Here is a 21,599-nt window from a genome sequence, read left to right on the forward strand (position 1 = left end):
CCACAGCTCTTAGTTTGTCACAATTAAGAAATGTTTGTCATACTCTAACATCAGTCAGCTGTGAAGTTGCCCAAAGATGGATAATTGCAGACTGATAAACAAGAGAAAAACTGAAAACAATGGAAGAATAATTACCTTCGGTCCTTTGGTTGAGACATCCGTGATTTACACTTTGGCTAAATGCCATTTTTGTTTATCTTTTCCCATTTCCTCTCTGCTTGGTTCTGACCCTTTTATCCAGTTAATGGCAGTTCACAAATTCAGGTTTGTACAGTTTACAAATTTTTTCACACGAACTCCAAACAAATTAAAACTTTCATTTAGTATAAACGTGAGTATTAACTCACTTGCGCTGATGAAATACCTGAGCCTTGGTTAAATGTAAACATTCTTGGTTGATCAAATTGTTCTCTGGTATAAGCATTGCTGTTAAGTCTCCAAAGGCTGATGTCCCAAGTAATTATCTGTATTTATAAAACACATGAAATTCTAGAGTGTTACGTTACACACAGTCGTGAAATGCAGAGCGATAACTTTATCAGAACTTAGAACTGACAAAGCTCACACAGTTCCCTACTTTTGGTTTTAATTTAATAAACCATGCTGTTTTCTCTCAAGCCATTTATTTTTTTTCCTTTCCTGATTTTCATCTTATTTAAGTTTGATATTTTATTATCTTTGTTTAAAACTTTCCCCACCACTTGAATCTGAATGTAAGTGCTGTTTCAGATATCTGCACCTCCCAAGGTTTTTTCCTCCCTGTCCTGAATTCTGAATTATTCCAGTTCCTGCCAATTTCAAATCATGGTACATCTGTTCATTTTCCTCCCCTCAAGAGACTGGGGCTGCAGAGTAAAACTGGGGAGCTGAAGAGTGAGACTGAGGTCTGCAGAGCAATATTAATTATATGTCGAAAAGAGCAAAGTCATTTTCTTCCTCCGTTAATGTCACAAACTTAATTTCTATCCATTGATTCTATCCCCAACCCTGGTCACTGCCTGAGGCTGACTTAGACTGTTCACAACCTTGCTATCCTATTTGACCCTGAGCTGCTTTTACAACCTCATATATATTCCATCACTAAGATCACCTACTTCCACCTCTGTGGTATGGTCTGACTTCACCCCTGTCTCAGCCTATCCATTGCTGAAACCCTTGTTCATAAACTTCAGCACATCCAAAGCTCTGTTACCTGCATACTGGCTCAATCTTACGCATTTATCCATCACCCCTGTGTGCACTGACCCAGATTGGTCAGCAAAGTCTCAAATTTAAAATTCTCATCATGTCCAAATTCATCCATGGCCTCCCTCCTCCCTATTTCTGCAACTTCCTCCAGCCTTACTGCATTCAGAGGTCTCTGCCTTTCTCCAAATCTGCCTTCTTGTGCATCCGCTATTTCCTTAGCCCCGCCATTTATGGTCATTCCTTCAGCTGCCTAGGCCCAAAGCTCAAGAATTTCCTGCCTAAACCTCTCTGGTTCTCCACCTCATGGAGTTTTAAGACTCTCAATAAAACCTCTTTGACCAAGTTTTAATCACCTGTTTTAATATCTCTTTATGTGGTGTAGTGTCAAATTTTGTCTGATAATTCACCTATGAAGCACCCTGGAATAAATGCAAGTTGTTGTTGTTGTTTACTGCATTAAAGGAGTAATGTTAACTTATGAATCAATAATTTACAACATGGATCAAAAGAGCAGGAACCCAGGCACAGGGATTCAAAAGGAACAGCGTCAGTGAGCTGATAGCAGATATACAGACACGAGAAAACTCAAAAAGTGACAAGGTAGTCAGTGTAGAGTGAGGAGCAGTGTGAGCGAAGGAATCAAAACCAAGTGCTCAGGTTATCATTTATCTAAGTATTGAGAGCATCATATCCTTTAGGTCAACAAATCGAAGATCTATGTTACGACCGGTCCTTGGGCACGGTTCCCCAAATTTGTAATGGTCCCAGATGAGGTACCCCAAATTGTTATGCTCTGTGGTGAGGAGGGATGAACTGGCTCCCCTTTTTTATTCAAACCCCCTCAGTTGGTCACAATAAGGTTAATTTAAAAAGGATCCCATCTCTCATGGATACCTTTTCCCAGTCCAACTGTATTTATGTTTTAAAGGGAGCCAATTTAACCAGGCTTTCTTGAGTCAAAGAAAGAGTGAGTTTATTAGTTACTAAAACACGAGAGAAACTAATAAAAATGCAACACTTAGACACACAAATTAGAAGTGAGAAGTGAGTCCTGAAATAAAAATTTAAAAAAGGATATTCGAATCAGTCCTTTGGCTTGTCCGTGAGGCGTGGTTGGTGAAACATTGCGGCCGTTAAGTTGGGCGATTCCAGTAGAGCTGACTTTGGCAGTTAAGCACTTGGTTTGGAGATTCTTGGTTCTGCAGGTTAGCTGAAAGGAGTTGCCCTGTTTCCTTTTTAACTATGGCTTTGCTGATTGGGATTTGCCTCCAGCAATCAAAGAGGACTTTTTTACCTGCAAGCGCAGGCAAGCCTAGTTGATGTTCTTCAGGTGTGATCTTCACAGCACACCCTCACACACCAGGCCTGGAACACCAAAACTAGCACACAGAACTAGGGTTAAAATCCTAGGGTTTCTTGTGTATTCCTAGAAGGGAGAAGCAAACATGTCTTTCACCCAGAAACTGCTTTCTTTCAACTCACATCATGTCCCCAGTCTGAGATATAACTCACAGGAGATGGTTTCTGCTGAGATGGTAATCAACCTCCATTATCCCCACAACCACAGGAGATTACAGTTCAGTTTTTGCCTTGCTTCTTTTCCTTTGAAGTGTCTCTGTCTGAGGATGGCCTTGGCACCTTTTTAGATGCAACATTCCGTTCTCTGGACTAGCTGGTCTAGTGTAATCCACACAGCAATTTTCCAGAAAGCGGTTACTTTACAGTCTCAGCCAGCTTTTGCACGTGTACTTTGATTAAAACAGAACGTCTTACTTAAAAGTTCAATATGTCTGTACGCAATTTGGGGCTATGATCCTTGGACGTGACATCCAAGAGCGAGAACCAAGATCATCATCAGAGAATAATCGCAAAATGATAACATAGCGAAAGGATGGGCAGCGGAGGTAAGTTACAGGTAATTATTTAATTTATCCATAATTTAACTTAGATCATTTAGTTAAAAATTTAACCTAAACTGAGTGAATACATAAACTTGAATTGATTAAATATATAAAAGGGCTGGCAGGACAGATGGTGACGCACAACTGCAGCATGTGGAGCATTGCAATCTCAAACAACCACATTTGCAGTAAATATCTACATTGCCAGAAACTTCAGATCAGAGTTGTTGAGCTGGAGTCCAGGGTGCAGGACATCAGGGAGGGGGAGAGTTATCTGGACCCTTTGATCCCTGAGGCAGTCACACCCCTTAGGTTAGGCAGTTTATATGTCTGGCTAGTGATCATGGAAAGGAGGGCGTGAGTGCAAGTCAGGTATGTCAGGGGAGCCCAGATGCAGTGCTGCAGTAAGACTTGGCCTTTTCCCTTATCCAACAGGTACAAGGTTCTTGTTTGCCTGTGTAGGTGAGGGCAAAGCCTGCAGGGCAGATGAGCAACTGACGATTATACCATGGTACACAAAGCCATTCAAGTGGGAGGGTGTAAAGGGATAAAGAAATGTGGTAGAGATAGGGAACAGTATAGTCATGGAAACACTTACTGTTCTCTGTAGCCGAGGGCATGAGTTCCAAAGACATGGGCTGGGATCTTACGCGGGGTGGGGGGACCCCGTCCGTCAGTGTAAATGTCAAGGGTGAGCCCGTCCCCCACTCACCCTGAAGCTATTTGATGGCTGTTGGACCATTAATTGGCTTGAATTTGGTCCTCTATGTGGGGAAGAAGTTCTGATTTTTCATCTGGGGAGAAAGTCCTGCGTCTGAGATCTACTGACTAATCAAATGGCTGGCAGTTCTCTGGTCCTAGCAGTGCCACCTGGAGCCGTGGCCATTGCTGGGACTGCATCCAGTCCCCAATGGCGATCCTCAATCGAGTTGGATGTGAAGCTAAATGGATGGTGTCTCGCCAAAGCTGAGGGTGGGCGAGTAGGTATTGGAAACGGCACCCATGGCATGTGGCCCAATTTTACACCCACCTGTCTGCTAATTTGCCTTTGGAGGGGCTGTAAAATCTTAACCATGCTGTCAGCTGTGTTTCTGTTGGTAGCACTTTTGCCTCTGAGTCAGAAAGCTTTGGGTTCACTTCCCATTCCAGGACTTGAGCATAAAATCAAGGTTTACAATCCAGTGTAATAGAGAGGTAGTGCTTTGCTGTCAGTGGTGCCCTCTTTTGGATGAGACATTACATTGAGGCCCCATTTGCCCACTCGGGTGGATGCAAAAGATCCTAAGGTACTAGTTTGAAGAAGAGGGGATGAGTTAACCCCAGTGTCCTGGCCAACATTTATCCCACAATCAACATAATAAAAACGGATTCTCTGGTCATTATCACTTTGCATTTGTGTGAGCCTGCTGTGTGGAAATTGGCTGACAGGGTAACTACATTACAACAATGACTACACTTCAAAATTTACTTCATTGGCTGTAAAGTGCTTTGGGACATCCAGTAGTCTTGAATGGCACAAAATAAATGCATGTCTTTCTTTGGATCAGAGATAGGTGAAAGGACAAAGAACAGAGAGTAGGCAGGCTGTTACTAGTGGGGTGCCATAAGGATCAGTGCTGGGGCCTCAGCTATTTATAATCTGTATTAATGGCTTTGATGAAGAGACCAAATTTATGTATCCAACTTGGCTAATGATACAAAACTCAGTCGGACAGTAAACTGTGAGGAGAACTAAGGGATACAGACAGTTGAAGAGAATGGACAAGAAATGGCAGATGGAGTATAATGTTGGGAAACATGAGGTTATTCACCTTTATAGGAAGAACAGAAAAATAGAATATTGTTTAAATGGTGAGAAACTATTAAATATTATATTCAGAGGGATCTGGATGTCCTTGTACATAATATATGTCCTTGTGCATAATATTGAGAAAGCAAACATGATGGTGCAGCAAACAATTAGGAAGAGAAATGGTATGTTCACCTTTTATTGCAAGAAAGTTGGAGTACAAGAGTAAGCAGGTTTTGCTTTGGTATGGCCTTTGTTGAGACCACACCTGGATCACTGTCTACAGTTTTAGTCTCATTACCTAAGGAAGAACATAGTTGCCTTTGAGGGGTGCAGCAAAGGTTCATTAAATTGATTCCTGTGATGAGAGGGTTGTCCTATGAGGAGTGATTGAGTAGAATGTATCTGTTACTCTCTAGAGTTTAGAAGAATGAGTGGTGAAATCATTGAAACATATAAGATTATGAGAAAACTTGACAGGGTAGATGTTGAGAGGACTTTGCCCCCAAGTGAAGTGTCTGCAACTAGGGGACATCGTCTCAATCTAAGAAGTCAGCATTTAGAAATGGAGAAAAGTTTCTTCACTCAGAGGGTTGTAAATCCGTGGAATTCTCTATCCCAGAGGGATGTGGGTGCTCAGACATTGAGTATATTCAAGACTGAGATTGATAACTTATGGACTCTAAGGCAATCAAGCAATGTTCTCTCAAAGCTACAATCCGTAAATTCTCAAGCAGGCCATGCACAAGTCGGCTCCTTTAAGTGACCATGCTTGCGCGGATATGCAAAAAATTTAAAAGGACTGCGCACGCCACCAAATCGGTCGTGCACTCCTAAAAAAATCGAGGGAATGTTGGAGTTACATAGACACATAGAAAATAGGAGCAGGAGTCGGTCATTCGGCCCTTTGAGCCTGCTCCACCATTCAACATGATCATGGCTGATCCTCTATCTCAACACCGTACTCCTGCACTCTCCCCATACCCTTTGATGCCTTTAGAGTCCAGAAATGTGTCTATTTCCTTCTTAAAAATATTCAGTGACTTGGCCTCCACAGTCATCTGTGGTAGAGAATTCCATAGGTTCACTACCCTCTGAGTGAAGAGGTATCTCCGCATCTCAGTCCTAAATGTTCTACCCCATATTCTGAGATTGTGACCTCTTGTTCTCGACCCCCCAGCCAGAGGAAATATCATCCCTACATCCAATCTGTCCATCCTTGTCAGAATTTTATATGTTTGAATGAGATTTCTCATTCTTCCAAACTCCCGTGAATACAGGCCTAGTCAATCCCAATCTCTCCTCATATCACAATCCTGCCATCCCAGGAATCAGTCTGGTGAACATTCACTGCACTCCCTCTATGGCAAGTACATCTTTTCTTCGGTCAAGAGACCAAAACTGCACACAATACTCCAGGTGTGGTCTCACCAAGGCCCTGTACAGCTGCAGTAAGATATCCTTGCTCCTGTAATCAAGTCCTCTCGCAATGAAGGCCAAAATACCATTTGTCTTCTTAACTGCTTTCTGCATCTGCATGCTTACTTTCAGTGGTGTACAAGGACACCCAGGTCCTTCTTTACATCAACATTTCCCAATCTATCATCAATTAACTAATACTCTACCATTCTGTTTTTCCTACCAAAGTAGATAACTTCACACATATCCACATTATACTGCATCTGCCATGTATTTACCCACTCACTCAACCTATATAAACCGCCTTGAAGCCTCTTAACACCCTCTCATTGCTCACATTCCCACCAAGTTTTCTGTCGTCAGCAAACTTGGAAACATTACATTTGGTTCCCTCATCCAGATCATTGATATATATTGTGAATAGCTGGGGCCCAAGCAATATTCCCTGCAGTACCCCACTAGTCACTGCCTGCCACTCTGAAAAAGACCCATTTATCCCTACTCTCTGTTTCCTATCTGCTAACCAATTCTCAATCCATGCCAATACATTACGCCCAATCCCATGTGCTTTAATTTTACACACTAGCCTCTTATGTGGGACTTTATCAAAAACTTTCTGAAAATCCAAATACACCACATCCACTGATTCTCCCTTATCTATTCTACTAGTTACATTCGCAAAAAACTCCAGTAGGTTTGTCAAACATGATCTTCCTTTCATAAATTCATATTGACTTTGTCTAATCCTGTTGATATTTTCTAAGTGTCCTGTTATCACATCCTTTATAATAGAGTCTAGCATTTTCCCTACTACTGATGCTGTCTGTAATTCGCTGTTTTCTTCGCCCCCACCTTTTTTTAAATAATGGGGTTACATTTGCCACCCTCCAATCTCCCAGGATTGTTTCAGAACCTACAGAATTTTGGCAGATGACAACCAATGCTTCCACTATTTCCATGGCCATCTCCCTTAGTAGATTAGATTATCCAGCCTGGGGATTTATTGGCTTTCAGACCCATTAATTTCCCCAGCACTATTGTTTTAGTAATGCTAATTTCTTTCAATTCCTCCTTCTCACTAGTCCCTTTGTACCTTCGTGTTTCTGGGAAGTTATTTGTGTCTTCCTCTGTGAAGACAGAACTAAAGTAGCTGTTTAATTGCTCTGCCATTTCCTTGTTCTCTATAATAAATTCTCCTGTTTCAGACTGTAAGGGATCTACATTTGTTTTCACTAATCTTTTTCTTTTTACTTACTTTTAGAAGTTTTTACAGTCCACTTTTATGTTCCTTGCAAGCTTACTCTCATACTCTATTTCCTCTCTTAATCAATCTTTTGATCCTTCTTTGCTGAATTCTAAATTGCACCCAATCCTCAGGCTTGTTACTTTTTCTAGCAACTTTATATGACTTCTCTTTGGATCTAATACTATCCTTAATTTTTTTTTGTTAGCCATGGTTGGGCTGCTTTTCCTGTTGTGTTGTCGCGCCAGAAAGGAATGTCTAACTGTTGCAATGTATACATTCGCTCCTTAAGTATTAGCCATTGCCTATCCACCGAAGTTCCCCAATCTATTTTAGCCAACTCACGCCTCGTACCTTCGTAGTTTCCTTTGTCAAGATTTAGGGCCCTATTAGGTGAAATGGGGTTTGGGTGGGAAAGTGGAATTGAGTTGAAAATCAGTCATGATCTTATTGAATCACAAAGCATGCTCCAGAGTCTATATGGCTACTCACAATCCTACTTATGTTATTTCGTAACTTTAATATTCAATCATTAATTGACAGTATAATCGTCAATTTAGTCCATCAATAATTCATAACACTAATTTATCAAATAACTATTTACATTGCTGCATATGTTATCATTGAATCCTTCCAAATTAAAACAGCTTAAAATATTGCTCTCGATCGTTTTGCAGTTTACAATGAGCTTTTCCGTCGGTCTTTTGCTTCGTAATCTGCTGTGACTAAGGCGGCTTTAGCGGGGAGGAGCGCACAAGAGGGCAGTCTCCCAGTGGGGCAGGTTTGACCTCAGAATATCTACCTCCGCCGTTCGCTTCATTGACCTGAACGAGGAGCCTTCTCGATCTGACTCCGAGGGCTCGCTGGAAGGACCATGGTTTTGTTTGTCTATCTGAGCGCTGTTGTTCCTCGACTCATTTTTGTGTTTCACACCGTGTTAGCAGTTTGGCGAGTAACTTTAGTGAAAGAAAATCCCATGTACTGGCTTCTGTTGCTTTTGACTTTACTGATGCTTGTCGAGATGGTAGTGACTCTAACCATCCAGAAAGGGAAAGAGTACAAAGGGTAAGGGCGACTCTAAATTAATAGATCAATTTATAATTTAAAAAAATAGACACTGCTTAAATTGTGAAAAAATATGCATTCTTTTGAATTTGCTTATGCTTGGTCCCTAGCTTACAGATTGTAATTGTACAAATGCGATGTAGTTTAAATGAAGTAGACTGTCTCAATTCGAACAAAAATTAACTGAAATGATCCGTATCTCAGACTGGCCGATTGGTTGGACTGGGCTCCCGCGAATAACACTCGATTTAGATGCTGCTTGTATTTAATTCGGGATCTAGTTGAAAAACAAAAGCATCAACGGCACTTCCTGACTTGCACAGCTAAAGTTGGGCGGCCAAGAACAAATCGAGATGTATTTCATTTCAATCGGTATGAATTCACATCCTATATAGCCAGCCTGTCATGGGACAAAACTCCACCGGGGGAGTTAAGGAACAGCCCTCGTGAGGCATGTAGATGGATGAGAATGATACGAAACAATGAAGAGGTCTCGTCAGCAGCTCGCAACGTGTGAGCAGTGTGTTTAAAGGTGCATTTTATCTGTTGTTTTTGAGGCTGAGGTGGCGGGTGAACTGTCAATGTGACACTGGGAAAACTCAGGGGGCAGCTGTGAATTGACAAGACAAGGCTGTTTCATACCGTTTGGAGAGACCCCAGCCTAATGATCCCAGGGCTTGAAGGGTTAAAACCTGAGGACCAGTTGCATAAACTTGGTCTGTCTTCCCTGGAGTTAAGAAAGTTGAGCTGTGAATTCTTTAAAATGATAAAGAAATCCATGGAGAATAGATAAAGTGAAATTATTTCCTCTGGTGGTGAATCCAGAGCAAGAGGGCACAATCTTAAAATAGCTAGGCAGGTCAGGACTGAAATCAGGAAGCACTTTGCAAACAAAGAGTAGCAGACATTTGGAACTATCTCCCAAAAAGACTATGGATGATGTGTCAAATTAATTTTTCAAGACTGAGGTGGAACAGATGTTTCTTAGGTAATGGTATTAAGGGATATAGAATAAGCTCAGGTAAATGGCCATGAGCTAGACAGGTTTGAAGGGCTGGATGGCATACTCCTATGTTCCATTGATTGTCTTTCTCCCACAGGTTCTAATTGTCCAGGTAATTTCTCATATTCAAATAACCAGATCAGAGTTACAATGCAAATCAATTGAGGATTTTTAGACTTAAAGCAGGGGATAAAATGATTACCTGAAATCTGTGGGGATGGAACTGGTTTTGTCAGTTGTGTGAAACAGGGTGGTAATGAATCAACAGCCACTGTTACACACCCTGCACCTGATTTGCTATGGTCCCATTTTGTGTTATTGGTAAAGATCAATTTCATCCCCTCTGTGTTTAGAAAATGTTAGTAATGGGAATGGAGAAGGTATTATTCACTATGTGATGATATATTTTGGGATATAATGATTAGCCTAAAGGAAATTGATGAAAAGATGGGTCAGTTATAGCATTTTAAGGTTACAGTAATTGGATGATAGTGTAATTCAAAATTGCCAGAAATAATAGCAGGCGTTAAGTATTTTGAGCAGCAGCAGGAAGATCCACTTCATTAAAACTATTAACCTACATCCTGTTATAAAAACTACAAAATTATTTTGCAATTAAGTCCATGGGAAATTACAAGAAACAACTCTGTGAAGTATATTCTGAAGGAATGGCAGTTGCAGCTTATTGTGCATAATTGAAATATATTTACATAAGAATATATACACAGATGATAACTCAAGCCAGGCTCACCCAGTTAAGCAATTGCTAAAGCAGAGTTGTGCAATATGTTAACCACCAGCTATGAGTGATGAATTGGAAATCCAGATGTGGTGAACTGCATTTTGTATTCATAAATAAAAAATGGGTAATGGTCACTGCCATTGTCATTGATCTCAATCCTCATATTTGCACAGAATATGAACCTTTTTATGCATTTGTTGGAAAATGGTAATGATCATTGTGACTGTTTTACTTTCTTGGTTACTGAATGGTGATAAACGTTTGTTAAGGAAATATACACAGTGAAGTACATTTACCTGTGTGAGTGTATGTAAGGTGTTTTTGTACTACAATGGGGTACAGCATTGGATACAACGGTATCATCTAGCAAAATGCATGGCTATTCATAAATCATTAGACCCGATTCCCTGGCAATGCGGAGAGAATGGGCAATCGAGGCAGAGGGAATGAGGACTTGAGAAGAGAGGGAGTGAGGAATTCAAACATGTACTCACTCATTCTCATTCACTCCTCATACAGAACCTATACAGCATTCACTGATCTTCTTGATTTCCAGATAATTCTAACGAAATTACATTCGTGAAAACATGTCAGCAACATGGACAACCTTTAAGTTATCAGGCTGTATTAGCAAGCTCCATCAGAACAGTCTGGTATTCTGGGTCTTAAACTTTTCCACAGTATATATTAGGGTTTATTTACAGCCATGATGGACATACACCTCAAAATGTTTAAGAACCAGTTACAATCCCAAGGTATCCTTTTCTACCGTAGAATATCTCTTTTGATGCTGATTTAATTTTTTTAGAGAAGTACCCCACTGACTTCTCTCTGCATGGTTCATTATCTTGCAATAAGACTTCGCCCACCCCCAAGTCACTAGCATCGATTGCCACTTTGAAGGGTATAATGAAGTTAGGGGCAGCTAACACCGGTTCATCAGTTAGAATTCCCTTCAGCTTCTCAAAAGCTGTCTGACACTCTCTTGACCTTACTAAAATTGCCTTCTTTTGCAATAAATCTGTTAGTGGAGCAGCTATTGTGCTGAAGTTTGGCACAAACTTAGGATAGAAGCCTCACATCCCCAGAAATTTCATGGTTTCTCATCTAGTTTTTAGGGACAGGAAATTCCACCAAAGCATGTACTTTTGCTGTTCTTGGCAACACTTGTCCTTGCCCTACGATATGCCCTTGGTAAATTACTCTCGCTTTTGCAAACTCACTCTTGGCAAGCTTTATTATGAGGTCTGCTGACTTTAATTGTTTAAATAGGGCTTCCAATTGTTTTAAATGATTTTTTTTAAATATTGCTCTAAATCAATACATCATCCAAGTAAAGCACACAGTTAGGAACACTGATCATAACTTCATTCATTAGTTTTTGGAAAGTGGCTGGAGCATTTTTTAGCCCAAATGGCATCACTCAGCATTGGTATAGCCTATTTGGCATGACAAAAGCCAATATTTCCTTAGCTCACGAAATTAAAGGTACTTGCCAGCGACCTTTCAATAAATCAATCTTAGTAAGGAGTGTGGCACTACCAACCCTGTCAATACAATCTTCTAAACGAGGGATTGGGTAGGAGTCTGTTTTTGTTAACCTTTCTGTAATCTATGCAGAATCTGGTTGACTCATCAGGTTTCGGTATTAACATGACGGGAGAGCTCCAACTGCTTTGACTAGGTTCATTTAGGTGATTTTCCAACACACGTCCAAATGCAGCAAGACCTGGACAATATCTGTCCAAGTGGCAAGTAACATTTGTGCCACGCAATTGCCAGGCAATGACCATCTCCAACAAGAGAGAATCTAACCATCGCCACTTGATATTCAATGGCATTACCATTGCTGAATCCCCCACTATCAACATCTTGGGGGTTACCATTGACCAGAAACTGAACTGGACTATAAATACTGTGGCTACAAATCAGGTCAGAAGCTAGGAATCCTGCAGTGAGTAACTCACCTCCTGACTCCCCAAAGTCTGTCCACCATCTACAAGGCACAAGTCAGGAGTGTGATGGAGTACTCTCCCCTTGCCTGGATGAGTGCAGCTCCAACAACACTCAAGAAGCTTGACACCATCCAGGACAAAGCAACCTGCTTGATTGGCACCCCATCCACAAACATTCACTCCCGACACCACCGACGCATAGTGGCAGCAGTGTACACCATCTACAAGATGCACTGCAGGATTTCACCAAGGCTCCTTAGACAGCATCTTCCAAACCCATGGCCACTTCCATTTAGGAGGACAATGGCAGCAGATGCATGATAACACCACTACCTGGAAGTTCCCCTCCAAGCCACTCCTCATCCTGACTTGGGATTATATCCCCATTCCTTCACTGTCGCTGGGTCAAAATCCTGGAACTCCCTCCCTAACAGCACTGTGGGTGTACCTACACCACAGGGACTGCAGCGGTTCAAGAAGGCAGCTCACCACCACCTTGTCAAGGGCAATTAGGGATGGGCAATAAATGCTGGCCCAGCCAGTGACACCACAGCTCATGAATGAATAATTTTAAAAATTGCTGAATTTCTGCTTTCGCCTGAGCCTGTTTTCCGGACTTAAATGATGAGGATGTTGTTTTATAGGAGAAGATTCCACTACAACCACATTATGCGTGGCTAAAGTTGTACACTCTGGTTTATCTCTACAGATTCCTTTTAAATTCTGTAAGTAACCTCACTAGATCTTCTCATTGTCCTACCTCTAAGTATGAGAATATGGTGTCTAACTGTCCTAATATTTCAGTGTTAGCTAATCGAATAGTAGGAGGTTCAATTAGCGAACTGTATGTCTCCTTCTGCCTCACTCTCACTGTCTCTTTCATCTTCCACTGGCCTGACTAACTGACATACCTGTTCCTTCTTATCCTCCTCCCTATGATAGTATTGTTTTAACATATTGTTATGACATAGCTGATTCTTTTTCCTACGATCTGGGGTGTCTATCAAATAATTTACTTTATTAACTCTTTTAACTACTTTCTATGGACCACTGAACCATGCTTTCAGAGGATCCTCCTGTAAAGGCAATAACACTAACACTTCATCCCCTGGTTGAAATGTTTGGGTCTCAGCTTGCTTATCTGCCCATTCCTTCATCTTTGTTTGTGGAACTTTAAGATGTTCTTGAGCCACTTTTCAGACTCCTGTGAGCTGTTCCTGGAACACAGACACATAATCTAGCATAGAGGATTCATCTCTCTGTCCTAAAAATGTTTCTTTGATTAATTTCAGGGAACCTCTTAACTCATGTCCATAAATTAATTCAAAAGGACTAAAACTGTTAGATTCATTTGGTGAATCTTGGGTAGCAAATAAAAGAAAGTCTACCCTTTGTCGCAATCATGGAGATATTCATGACAAAATGCTTTAATCATTGTTTTGAGAGTTTGATGGCGCCTCGCTAAAGCTCCCTGTGTCTGTGGATGATATGCCAAGGACTTTAACTGTTTTATACCCAAACTATTCATTGTGTTTTGAAAAATTTTAGACATAAAATTGGAACCTTGATCCAACTAGATCTCCATCGGTAACCCATATCAGTAAAAAATTGGGTTAACTTCTCTACCACGACCTTAGTTGTAATTGTTCTCAAAGGAATGGCCTCTGGAAATCGAGTTGTCATATCCATAATAGTAAGGATATACTGGTGTCCTGATTTTGTTTTCAGTAATGGTCCCACACAGTCTCCAACCACCCTATTAAATGGTTCCCTAAAAACTGGCATGAGAATTAAAGGTGCCGGTTTGATTGTAGTTTGTCTTTTCCCCACCATCTGGCATGTTTTACAAAACTGCACCATGTCCCGGTGAAGACCTGGCCAGTCAAAATATCAGTTTATCCATGCCTGAGTTTTCCATACCTACATGTCCTGCCATAGGAATTTCATGTTCTATCCATAACATCACTTTATGATATTTGGGTGGTACCACTATCTGATGAACAACCGTCCGCTCTTGGTCTGCAACTCTGTGAGGAGGTCTCCACTTCCTCATTAGAATTCCCTTTTTAACATAATAACATTCTGGAACTCCCTCAGCTTCAGCTTCAGTTTGGGCTGATTGTGCCAACTTGCTTAATTCCGGATCAGCTTGTTGAGCCTCAGTTAGAGAAGATTTCCTAAACATCTCTTTCACATTATCCAAGTCTTTAAAGAAAGTTTTGACTAAGCAAATATCTGTCTATGGTATCACTTTGACTTCCAGTAATAGATTTTGCTGAGCCATTGTTCGGGTCATCACACACGAAGGAAAAATTCCCGGTACATTTTCCTGTAACTGCTCCGGCCCTTTAATCTCACTTGGGCTTTCTGTAATTATGGGGGAAGCTACTACCTTTGCTCAGGCTAAATCATTTCCCAAGAGCAAGTCAACTCCGTCTATAGGTAACTTCTGGACAGCCCCTACCATCACTGTCCCAGACATTAGGTCACACTCTAAGTGCACCCGATAAAAAATATGGGTATATACTCCCCATCAATGCTATTTGTTAAAACTTTGGCATTTAGTGTGGTCTCTGGTTGAAAAGTTATATCTTTCCCCAGCAAAAGTGTTTGAGTGGCTCCTGTATTTCTTAATATAATTATAGGTTTAGCTGCCTCATCTGAGGGATAAGGAGTTACTTTTCCTCTTGACAAAAATTCTTATAATCCTCATGTACCTTAGTCACCTGCCCTAACTCACAGCAGTGTTCACACTCAGACTCAGAGCTGTAGTTAATGCAGCAACTTGATTTATTGTATTTTCAGTCAGGGTTCCTTTTTCTGAATCACCCTTACAAACCCCAATACATCCCATGGATTTCCCACACAACTTACAGCAGTCTGCACGAAGGTATCCCACTTTGTTACAGTGGAAACGCTTAGGCCTTCGAATATCATTTCCACCCTTAGCCGCTTCCTTTCTGGTCTGAGGAGGAGTTCCCATGGCATTCCCAGCTGTCCCCTCTCTTCCCTGGCTACTTGCCTTCCCTTCACCATCCCACTTTCTATCCTTCTTGGGTTTGTGGGGGTGACAGAAAAATGGTTTGGATTTATAGACTAGCTCATAATCGTCAGCCATCTTCACTGCTTGTCTAGCTTTTGGAACCCACTGGTCTTCGGCATGGGTTCTAACTACTGGAGGAAGTGAATTTTTAAACTCTCTTTCCAGTAGAATTATGTCCCTAAGTGCTTCAAATGTGGCATTTATATTTAATGCGACAGTCAAAATTACTTTGCTTTACCCTCTCAAATTCAACGTAGGTCTGCCTAGGCTGTTTCCATATGTTTCGAAGCTTCTGCTTGTGTGCATCAGGGACCAACTCATACGCACTAAGAATAGCCTTTTTTGCTACATCATAATCCATAGAAACCTCTTCTGAAAGTGATGCATAAACCTCATTAGCTCTGCCCACTAACCTGCTTTGTAGGAGCAATGTCCAGTTTTCTTTTAGCCACTTCATTTGCTTAGCTACTTTCTCAAATGAAATGAAGAATGCCTCTACATCCCTTTCCTCAACCTTTGGGAGGGCTTGTACAAACTTAAACATCTCTCGACTGGGCTTTGGGCTGGGGATAATTTTTTCGAGATCAGAGCTTACCTCAACATCTGAGGCCTCTTTTTAAATTCCCGCCTTTTAAGCTGGTAACCCCTATCTTGTTCCTTCTCTCTCTCCTTCGCTTCTCTCTCTTTATCCTTCTCCCTTTCCTCCTTTGCTAACATCTCTCCCTGGAGGTCAAGTTTTTACATTTCCATTTCTCTTTTTCTTGTTCAAGTTTTCTCATCTCTCTATTTTTCCTCCAATTCAAGTTTTTTCATTTCCTTTTCTTTTTCAAGTTCAAGCTTCTACTTTTTTCTATCTTTTTCTATCTCAAGCTGCTTCATCTGCAACTGAATCCTAGCGAACTCTAGCTGTGATACACCAATTACGGGTGTCTCCTTTAATTCTAAACACTGGATAATTATTTTAATCACATTATCCTTATGCAATTCTGCTTTTATTTATTCTGTTACGGACACGAGGGCGAGATGAATTGAATTATTATTACTGTTCCTCTCTTCTACTCACGACAGTGGTGGTTTAAATTTCTAATTTAACTTATTTCCCTTAGTATCCTTTCCCTTGTTGAAATGAGCTGTGGTGAGTTTCCCAAACCTCGGTTTCTGAGGTCCAATGTTAACAATAACCCCACAACAAATTCTTTAAGATGAAACAAAACTAGGATTTATTAAGACGTTCAAAACCCGAGGGATAGATCATGACACACACTCACACTCACAAGCATACAAGGTACAAAGCAGAGAAAGAAAGGGGAAGAAATTACAAATTGCGAGTTACTTAAAAAAAAAAGGATAAAAACAAAAAACTGCTGCGGATGCTGGAAATCCAAAACAAAAACTGAATTACGTGGAAAAACTCAGCAGGTCCAGCAGCATCGGCGGAGAAGAAAAGAGTCGACGTTTCGAGTCCTCATGACCCTTCAGCAGAACAGTTCTGCTGAAGGGTCATGAGGACTTGAAACGTTGACTCTTTTCTTCTCCACTGATGCTGCCGGACCTGCTGAGTTTTTCCACGTAATTCTGTTTTTGTTTTGTAAAAAAAAAGGTATTGGCATTAATTCACGTGAGTAGAGTCCAGTAAGTCAATGTCCAATGAAGGCTCGTTCAGGTGGCTTTGTCAGGCAGAATTCCTGGTCTTTATCCTAGGAACTCGGTTGAGTCTATTGAAGATGCAGTAAAGCATTCTTATATTCTGGGAATTAATTCACTCTGTAGGCAAAATACAGGATTCTTTCTGGAGATCTAACTTTGAGAGAGATGGAGGTCAGAGGCAGGCTATTTGCCTGGAGTCCGGTTTCCTCTTTTGAGGTCAAACCGCAACTAAAGATGGAATCCAAAAGCTGTATAATTAAAGCAATTCAAACGGCTGCCATGTGACAGAATGGTTTCAGGCCAAGCCATTCAGCTAAGGATGCACCTTAAGGACCTCTGTTAAAACCATGTGTATTTTAAGCAGGTAACTGTGAAACCAATTGCACAATGTTGGAGGTGAGGAGTCACAAATAGCCTTTGTCCAGAGCTAGTTGGGGCAGATGTCTTGTCTACCAGTCCTTTGTGTTGGCTTGGCTGGAATGTTCATACAGTGCAAAGTGGATGTTGCATTCCAGCAGGATGATGAGTTAGTCTTTGTCAATTGGAACAGCTTAGAATCTGTCAGAACCACCAGCATGTGACCAAATACGGCCATTTTATCAGCCCAGCAATTGTCCATTTTAAAAAAAAAAGAATTTAAACAAGAGAATATGGAAGAGAATCAAATTTCTGTTAGCTTTTTTCTCCTTCATGCCTTTTCAGTATGACACTACCTTCGCTTTATCAGCTAACTCTTTCAGTTTAGCCTTAGTCAAGGATTTCAAATAATCTACTACTCCCAGAAAAGTCTAATCAGCTTCCAAATCCATTTTGGTTTACTAATGTTTAAGAAACCAGGTATCTGTCCATTTATCCTTTACCAATTAGTATTAATCTGTGTCCAATCACCTATTGTCTGCGTTTCAAAATCCCCAATCTATGTTATGACCAGGATGGGAGGAGTGTGCAGTTTCTCTAGCCCCACTATTCCATAATTCGCACCAAGTGTAAATGTTTAATTTGGTCACCAAAATGGCAAATTATTTACCTTTGCTACTGCAAAACCCAGGATAAAATAAACTTTAATCAGGTTTCTTTCAATAAACTCAAAATAATCGATTTATTATGAAACAAAACTTATTTTTAAAAACATGTTGCAAAACTGGATAACACATAATTTGTAATCTGGAACTGTAATGATTTATGCCTTTTAAAATCCCAAGAAACACACACAAAACAAAGGACAAAACAAATAAGGTCTCTGCAGAGCGTAAGGGAACACTTTACTCAAAAAGATAAAGTCCGAAAAGGTCTTGATGCTGTCGATTTGGTGTTCTTGCATGCGAAGACAGATTGCTGGTCACAGTAGTTGTCTGGAAGCCCTTTCCTAAGGATCTTCATTTGAAGCACTGTCGTGTGAACTCTCACATGTCGCAGTTTCACAGGCTATCAAATACAGACAGGTTATACTGAGATGAGAATTTTCTGGCTGAAGGTGAATACGAGGAGACAGGCAATACAAGGAGACAGAGGGGTGGAGAGAGAGAGAGGGGGGGAGCCATCTTCCTTCAAGGTTTGCTCGCAAGACACACACTGAGTTCAAAAAACATGTTCAGACCGAACTTCTCCCAGGTCAGAAGTTTTTCAGCCAATCAGTAGGAGCACAAGCCCTGGAAGCAGCAATTTTTCATTTTAACTCAAATAAACAAAATAACTTGTATCTCCCCAGGTGTCTTACTGGTCATTTAGCTGAAGTCATGTGGTTTCTTGGAAAAAGCAGCTTGCTCACAGACCAAAGTGAACTCCAAATAATTCAATGTTCTTCCAATTTTTAAAAAAAGAATAGAGTTCTTGGAGATATGGATTCCAAAGATTATTAAGTGTACAAATCCCTTGATATTTCACCTGCTGGCTAAATTTTGGTAGCTCCCGAAATAAATGCCTGAGTGGCTTAGGCAGTGTTGAATAACTATTCAAAAGAGCTGACCACAAAGGCATTTATTTGGAAACTGTTTAACGTTGGCAATGAAATTCTGCACAGAAGAACATTATAGGAACGTCTTAGTTCATCAACTTATGTCAGCAACAATAACATGTAGGTTGAATGTTATCAAATCCAACTGATTCACTAATGTCCTTTAGGGAAGGAAATCCTTCATCTTTACCTGGTCTGGCCTATAAGTGATTCCAGTCCCACAACAAAGCGGTTGACTTGCAACTGCCTCCTGTAGTGGCCAAGCAAGTCATTCAGTTGTATTAAACTGCTACAAAGAATACCTTGTGGACAGGAATGGTTTAGGAATGTAGGGTTGTCTTATGAGGAAAGTTTGAGTAAGTTGGGCCTATACCCATTGGGGTTTAGAAGAATGAGAGGTGTTCTTATTGTAACATAGAAGATTCTGAGGGGTTTTGTGACAGGGTAGATTCTGACAGCATGTTTCCTCTCGTGGGGGAATCTAGAACTAGGGGACACAGTTTCAGAATAAGGGATCTCCCATTTAATAGGGAGATGAGGAGGAATTTCTTCTCTCAGATGGCTGTTAGTCTTTGGAATTCTCTTCCCCTGAGACCATTGGAGGCTGGGTGATCGGATATATTGAAGGCTGATTTGGTCAGATTTTTGATGTACATGGGAGTCAAGAGTTATGGGATAGGCAGGGAAGTGGAATTGAGACCACAATCATTCAGATTATTGAATAGTGGAGCAGGCTTGAGGGGCCAAATGACATACTCCTGCACCTATTTCTTATGTTCTTATGTAAATAAGACTACGGTCAGGATTTTCCCCTCGGCGATTTGGGGGCGGGGCCCGCTCGCCAAGGGGAAAATGACACGGGATGACGTTGGGAGGAACGCCCGACGTTATCCTGGTCCCTTTAAATATTCACGAAGGCAGGCGGACAGCGAAATCAGCTGTCCGCCTGCCGACCTGTCAATGGCCAATTAACCTTATTAAACACCCTGCCCAGCCAACCTTAAGGCTGGCGGGCAGGCCAGGAGCCCCAGCAGGCTGCAGATTATTAATGAAACTTCATCCACTGGCGGGATGAAGTTTCATGTCCGTTTTTTAAAAATTTAATAAATTTTATATGTTTATTATTAACATGTCCCATCTTGTGTGACATTGTCACATGAGGGGGACATGTTAATAATTTTAATATTTATCTATTTTTAGAGTTTACTTACCTCTCACGAATCTTCCTGAGACAGGACTTTGCCTCAGGGAGCAGTGCGCTTCCTGTCGGGCAGGCCGCTGGGCAGGCCTTAATTGGCCTGCCCACTCAAAATGGCGGCAGGCCCCGTTTCGGCGGCGGGGTTCGACTGCCCGCCCACCGCCGAGCCAGTGGGGCCTGTCCACCAGCCAAGAGCTAAATCCTGCCCTACAAGTTCACAGAATATTGAAAACCGTGTAATGATACTGATCTAACAAAATATGATGCGTCATTTTCATTCAATTATAGGAAACAGTCAGCAAACGGAAGGCTGGAATAACACAGCCTGATTTTAGTTTGGCCACAGTTTTTATGTTGTATGGATTTAATACTAAAAGTGCATTTCATTACAGAGTATCAGTTTTAAATGCCCAAATGTACATTTGGCGTAAAAAGGTCATTCAGCGAGAACAAAGAATTTCTAATGTATTCTTGTAGATCAACAATGTCAATTTAAGTTTGACATGTTTCAACAGTTTTTGGCATTGTGACTTGTGTAAGCACACTGACTCAGAGTGAAGAAATGTTGCTAAAATACAAAATTGGCTTGATTGAATAGATTAATCTTCAAGGGGCATGGTGTTACTGATTTCAACAAATCTTGTGATATGATATTTATAATAAGTTGCTTCTCTGTTTGGGCTGTGGCAGAGTAAAAAGGTAGTTTCCACCAGCAGACCACATCTCCTAAAATATTGAAACCTGTACCCTTAGTATGCCCACAGTTAATACTTACTCCTTAGTTATTATATAAAGTGCATGTGCGATGCTGCTGCATTCTCCTGTTCATTTCAGAAGGCACAATATACCACTCTGTTAGACAAGTGTGTATAGGCTAAATTTAAAAGTCAGACTTACTTATGGAAACAACACACAGGATCAGCAAGACACAACCTCCTCCTAGCTTTCCAAAACACATTTAAACTTACCTTTGCTGGGCCTCTTTGGCTCTGATCAATTTCCTCCTGAAATGGCAATCAGAGTCCTCGGTATACCATTGGACGGTGATATGCTCATTAAAATGGGCCTAATAAATGAAATAGACATACACTTTGGCCACCTAGGGGCCTTTCAAAATGGTGATGGCTGTATCAGAGGCAAGAACATTATGATAGGTACGTGTTAAAATGCCAGGCAGGACCTGTTAAAAAAGGCGCCTTAAATCATCTATGTTAATTTGTCATGCTGCAATTATATCTGTCCACCAGATGTGGTGCTGTAACCCTTCATTTGCACATCACAGCACTTCAGCCACTGCTGCAGGGGAAATGCTCCAACCAACTCCACTCTGCTTCCTAAATTGCCATCACATTTTCAATTTAACTCTACATAATATCAAATCAAAGAATCATTTAAAAATACAGACAAAATGCACAACTTCAAAAGCAATTTGCATTTATATAATTCCATTCA

General features: G+C 41.0%; 1 protein-coding gene across 1 annotated transcript in view; it reads left to right on the forward strand.

The window, feature by feature from the left end:
- The first annotated feature begins 8,324 nt into the window (after nt 1-8,324).
- The window catches only part of LOC144694658 (transmembrane protein 26-like), a 60,413-nt gene continuing 47,138 nt past the window's right edge, over nt 8,325-21,599 (forward strand). Inside the window, exon 1 of the mRNA XM_078565249.1 lies at nt 8,325-8,605. Within this exon, the coding sequence (XP_078421375.1) occupies nt 8,415-8,605 (191 nt within the window). The 5' untranslated portion in view covers nt 8,325-8,414. The remainder of the gene's footprint in view (nt 8,606-21,599) is intronic.

The sequence above is a fragment of the Cetorhinus maximus genome, chromosome 20 (assembly GCF_964194155.1).
Source record: "Cetorhinus maximus chromosome 20, sCetMax3.hap1.1, whole genome shotgun sequence".
NCBI lineage: Eukaryota > Metazoa > Chordata > Chondrichthyes > Lamniformes > Cetorhinidae > Cetorhinus > Cetorhinus maximus.